At 43.5% G+C, this 5,818-nt stretch overlaps 1 protein-coding gene across 1 annotated transcript; it reads left to right on the top strand.

The window, feature by feature from the left end:
* Nucleotides 1-377: 377 nt before the first annotated feature.
* Nucleotides 378-5,522, top strand: LOC139741644 (uncharacterized). The gene is made up of 7 exons (XM_071652224.1): nt 378-618; nt 1,054-1,237; nt 1,706-1,838; nt 2,304-2,559; nt 3,229-3,443; nt 3,859-4,118; nt 4,598-5,522. The coding sequence occupies exons 1-7, from the start codon at nt 378-380 to the stop codon at nt 5,520-5,522; spliced, it is 2,214 nt and encodes a 737-aa protein (XP_071508325.1).
* Nucleotides 5,523-5,818: the final 296 nt, after the last annotated feature.

Below are 5,818 nucleotides of genomic sequence, written 5' to 3'. Positions count from 1 at the left end.
GAAATATCTGACATTCCTAGAGTTTTAATATTCTTTGATTGGAAAAAGACGTAAATTCGGAATGTAGCAAACAGTAAGCGGTATATGGGATGACCAAGTCCGTGAAGATAATTATATATATTTGTATTCTTTCCCCTGATACTGATGTAAGACAGAGAAAGGATAACGAGAGGGCAGAGGTGTAGAACCAGAAATTCACCCGATCCCCGCTATATCTCGAACATTGTGTATCGTAATACCATAACAACGTCTACACATGAGCTCTCTATAGTGTCTTTCGTCTGTTCTTAGTTAGCCATGTTTTGACCGAACACACAATCGCTCTCCACAGGATGTCTCTGGGCACGTGGTGAGTTACCTGTAAGTCCCCACCAGTCATGCAGAAGGTCGGGGTTCGGGATGCTACGGGACGATTCATCGACGCCTTCGACCTCATGGTCCAGTTACCATGGGGAGCTCTAACGTCCGTGGTCGTCCATCATGACATGACAATCATGCAGCTGAAATCCGTCGTGGAGTTCGCCGTCGGTCTTCCAGCGGACCTCATGACGATTGGTTACCGGCGAAGTGCCGCGTTGGATGAGCACTACACACTGCGGGAACTTCGCATGATTCCAGGTGAAGCAGTGGACTCCCGTTATAACGAAGTCCTCGGGACCGGCAGTTTTCTTTCGTTATATCGAAATTTCGTTAAACCGAGTAAATGAACAATTCATTAAAAAAAAAAACCACCCAAACATGAGCAAGAGAGGAAAGCCTTTTTTTCCCATTAGTGTGTTTTTTTCCATATCGAATTTGAGATAATTTGTTTCATCCAGGCTTACACATAAATGTGTATAATTCACAAAACCAATGGCGATGAACTGAAGAGTTTTACTGAAGTGATTGATTCGTTTGTGTAGGTCATCATGAAACAAAAACGCAGAAATTCTTCACTCTTTCCAACTCCCTATAAACCACAAACTCTGTTTAGGAATCAATGAAGGTACAAACTAATTGCAATGAAGCTAAATTTCCTAGAACTGAGGATATACAATGATTATGTCGTCACAGGCGATCGCATCAACGTGATCATCGAGTACGGATTCGAAGAGATCGTAGCAGGGGCGGTGTCGGGAAGCACACAGAAAGTCATCAATGACATCAGTAGGCACTGGGACGAGGATGACGTTGCTAGGCGACGGACGATCGTCATGTTCATCTCAGCACATCGCGGATACCACTTTCTGGTGGAAAGGTAAGCCGCTCTTTAATGAGGATCCTACTATTTGATTAGTCTTTAGTCACGCTATTATTTATTTTTTTTTTGATCAAAATATTTATTAGAAAAATCAACCGTCACAGAATATGACAAGACATAAACGCGAATGATGAGTGAAAACAACTATGCTCTATAGCATGTGTCTAATATTGTATGTTAACTTTTATAGTGAAAATACACCTTTCGAAAGTATGTTAAGTGAAAAAAAAAATCATGTGAGAAATTTAGAATCCACTGCAGATGTGACGTGAACACTCTGGGTTCACCGATTGATGCACTGATACTTGGCGCGAACGCTCGATGATAAACGTACCGTGTCGCAAAGAATTTAGTTGTTGACTATTGAGGAAGCTCTGTAGTGAATAATACAATCATGTCACATTTAATGGTCTTATGTATCAGTTGACAAGAGAGATAACTCTGTTTACATGATATCTTCCCCAGGATGCTGGAAGATGGAGCACACCCCGACTCGGTGTCACCCTCGGGGAGAACGGCCCTTCATATCGCCTGTGCCATGGGCAACGGTGGCTGCATCGACGCCCTTCTCCAGCGAGGCGCCAACACCACGCTAAAGGTACTTAACTTGCATTAAAGAATACATGGCAGGGGATTTTTTCAGCCTTGACCTTGCTTTTCCCGAGGATCCAGTTATAATAATCACTGTTCGAGCATTTCCAGGTACCCATCTGCGACCCCAATCATAATAGGAAAAATAATCAATTACTCAATCAATAATTTCAAGGTTTTAAAACATCGTCCAAGGATGCATGCACATGCAGCGCGAAACTCATATCATGTTTCGTAGTCTATAATTTTATAGCCTTAATTCAACTACTGGGTATACTAGTCATCAGTGGATGTTTCATGAAAACAAAATATTGACAAACTTTATTTTAGTCTAATATGTTTGGTTTTGCAAAGATCTATCTGGAAGAGAACGGTGAATTATTTGACATTATTTGATCAAGAACTGTATCGAACTTGAAGGTTCTGTGCAATATACACATCTCGCCTTGTCATCTCCTTGGGTTTCCCATAGGATGCCAACAACAAGACTCCAGCTCAGCTTGCTTTCAGCTGTGGTCAGCAGGAAGCTGAGCGCAGGTTGGTCCTCTATGAGCGGGCCAGAAAGAGGCAGACGAGACGGATAAGCAAGCAGGAAGACTGGTTGCAGACACTCCCATCCAACACCGGCTCGTCGTGGTCTCGCACCCCAAGGTTCCCCGTCTCTCGGCTGGCGAGGAGCGTCACACCCACCTTGGCCTTGCAAGAATTATCCCTGTCCCCCGCGCCAGGTATTAGAGTGACGCTATAAATCAGTGTATTATTATCCTATCAGGTCATGAAAGAAATTCACCCAAATGTGAATTTGTATAAAACAAACGTACTGCTGAAAATATCAGGACAGAGGATGCAACAAAGAGAATTGACAAACTAGGATAATGGAGGTCATTGATACCTGGATGTACATCATCTTCAAATAGGCGTATGGTCGAATAAACTTCTTTACGGTAAAACTGCGTAAATGCTCCACTCACGAGCTAAGGCCGAATGACCGTCTTTTCACGAATCTCTATTTAGGGACGGCGGTGACAAAGTGGGCTCACAAGATGTGACCTTTGCTTGTCCTGAGTATTGTACGTAAATTTGATAGTGTTAATCTTGTTAGCAAGTCCTATAAAATCTGTCATTTAGAATTCCGCGTTGTCCGATGGTCGACTCATATGTGTCGTCCCTTTGGCCAATGACAATGTCAACTCATCCTAAAGATATAAGTTCTCAGATTGCGTCATAGAAGACAGTGAATCTTGCGGCTACCTTTTTCGGCCATTCAATGTCAGTACATCCATATCTAGTTGACATATAGGAATGATGATTGGAATATGATTATGGATTTATGAAGAATTGTGCATCTGCCCTCATTGAAAGCATTAATAACTGAGGTTTGGATGGTGTGTTTACAGGCCCTGAACTTCACGTCAAGTCGTTACGGACAGCGGTAAAGACGACGAAAGCGGCTCGGGACTGGTCGGTACGGAGACTGACACAGGCCGACATCGGGCATTTTGACAACAGCAGCGAAAGCAGCATCGGCTCCGAGCACGACAACGATGCTGAGTTAACCCACCACGATGGGCAGAACTATGAAGGAGGAGAAAAAGTCGAGGAGAACTTCATGGTAAAATACAAAAACCTCATCGTATTAATATTAAAGACGTTGTGATAATAGAAACTTAGTGGGCCTATGTATATGCATTGTGACTTTAGATTTGAGTCCAGTTGTCATGAGTTAGTGGTTCTTGATTACACTTTGCTGCTCGAGAGTTGTAACGTTATAGATTCAGAACCTTCGAGAAAGCTGAAGGGGTACATGATGCGCTATACAAAGCTGTCGCCATTTTTTAGCCGCATGTGTCATATTGTCAGTATTATATGTAGTAACTGAAATTTTTGAAATACAATGATGCTATGGCAACATATTTTTATAGGCACGAGAATTAAGTAAAAATCGGCAAATTCTGAAAAGCGTCAGTTCGTGGCGACAGGAAGACGGTATAAGCGAATGTTTATCATGTCAATTTGTCATCTTCCAGACACCGGACACGAGTCGGTCAGCCTCCATCACAGACGACACTATTTCCATGGGAACGTCACCTCGGCCCCCGACATCACCCGCCATTCGACCGCCGCACCTCCTTCGTACGACAGCATGGCAACAGGACGGTCGAAGGGTCCGCTTCGAGAACCCAAATGTCAGGACAACGCCAAGAATACACTCGGCACCTCTGCCGAAATCACTCGGAGCTGCGTCGGTTACAAACGACTTGGATTTTGAGGACTCGTCAAGTCTGAAGTAAGCCTCTATTAATGTACAATCCTCACAGATTACATCGCATCTTCCTTAACATCCATTCCCAGGGGTCATTTCATTTCATTTCCAACAACAAAATTGAATTGCAGTAGGCCTATTTTATAAGATATTTAATTACTTATAATTACACAAAATCATGCATTGTTTGCCACTCAGAAATCATCAGTACCATTACCAGTCTCCCTCAGCTCATAACGTATGAGATCTTAATTCATTGATGTGAATGAGAACAAATATGAATGTGGCCCAAATGAACTTGACGCCAATTTGAAATATAAATTTTTTTAATACAATGTACCACCGTATTTAATACAACACGTCGGTCATTCTGCAGTTGATTGTTATTTCTGTTTGATATTATTCATTTTGAAAATGGTTCCCCTTATTAGTACATCGAATAGCTTATAACTATTGTGATGTGAAGTAAAATGAAGTTTTTGTTTATTTCGTTAAATTTGTAGGTTCTCAGCCGATAGTAAATCTGCACGTATGACTCAAGACTCGGGAAACACGAACAGGCCCCGCAGAAGTAGCAGTGCGAACATTTACGATAGAGCTCCGGTGAACTCTACGACTGCTGTCCGACCAGTGAGGGCAGCCTCGGCTAGGGTCCGAAGCGCCAGGTATAACCCCCACTATCCAGACGACCGTTATGGACAGGATGAAATAATGGACATGAGGCGAATAAAAGACGTGCAGGCCGCCCTGGAAGTCAGTGTAGGTCTACGGGAAACAACCGAGCAACCACTGCTATCCAACGGTCGCCGGAAGGCCACACCAGATGAGAACTGCAGGGCGTTCAATGACTGGCTGGAATCCAAAGTGCAGGGAGCGAAGGATAGGAAACTTCTGAACCATGTCCAGCGAATGCTTGATGAGGCATTTGGGCGAGCAGACGAGGAGATAAAGAGACAGGAAGAGAAACTCCCGCCAAAGAAGACTGGACAGTCATTCGATGACTGGAAGAAACAGAAGGAAGACGAAGCACGGAAGCGGAAGAAAGAGGCTCAGGAGAAGCAGCGGAAGGAGGAGGAGGCGCGACAACATCAAGCCTCGGTGGACGCCGAGAACGAGCTGCTTATCAAGGCTTGGATCCTACGTAGGAATCAGATGGAGCGGCAGAGAAGGCAAGGTGAAGCCAGAGACAAACGGGAGAAACAGCGGCGGCTGGTCGAGCAGCAGCACGCCGCTCAGAGCGCCTTTCAAAAATGGCGGCTGAACAAGGAATGGGAAGAGTTGGTTAAACTCCGAGAAGGCATGGAATTCTTCGATAAGGCTGGCAGTATTAACAAACTCTCATTCAGACCGCCTCTTAAAAGGAAGAGGGTGCAATCAGCTTCCTCGTTGCGTAGCAACGGTAAACCGATTTCAAAAACTGCGTCGTGATGCCTTTTCTCAGCTTAGTAATAAAACAATCCGTCCATCGTTGTGTGAGGTTTTTCATATTTATATTTTATCAATTTCTACTGCAATTCTTTTGCAATTTCTGTCTTGTCAAAAACTTGTTTCTGAAATAATACATTTTATCAGAAATCAAAGTTGCGTGGCAATAAAAGCCTGTTTGGTTTCTTGAGTGTTGTGCCGTCAAACTTTGCAAATGTGGACATTTTTAGAATATAGCACATGCTGTCATGACAGGTGTCACATGCAGACATATTTATCACTCTGCAATAATAAGTAGT

Source organism: Diadema antillarum, unplaced genomic scaffold (assembly GCF_040938485.1).
Source record: "Diadema antillarum isolate AM-2024a unplaced genomic scaffold, OU_Dant_1.0 seq00000942_RagTag, whole genome shotgun sequence".
Taxonomy (NCBI): Eukaryota; Metazoa; Echinodermata; class Echinoidea; order Diadematoida; family Diadematidae; genus Diadema; species Diadema antillarum.
The sequence above is the reverse complement of the archived record's forward strand: the minus strand, read 5'-3'. Positions and strand labels throughout refer to the sequence as shown.

Excerpts from the sequence above, each read along its gene's own strand:
- LOC139741644 (XM_071652224.1), top strand. The coding sequence starts at position 378 with ATGCAGAAGGTCGGGGTTCGGGATGCTACGGGACGATTCATCGACGCC. Across the intron at positions 2,560-3,228 it reads ATCCCTGTCCCCCGCGCCAG|GCCCTGAACTTCACGTCAAG; the intron begins GTATTAGAGTGA and ends GTGTGTTTACAG. Across the intron at positions 4,119-4,597 it reads GAGGACTCGTCAAGTCTGAA|GTTCTCAGCCGATAGTAAAT; the intron begins GTAAGCCTCTAT and ends TTAAATTTGTAG.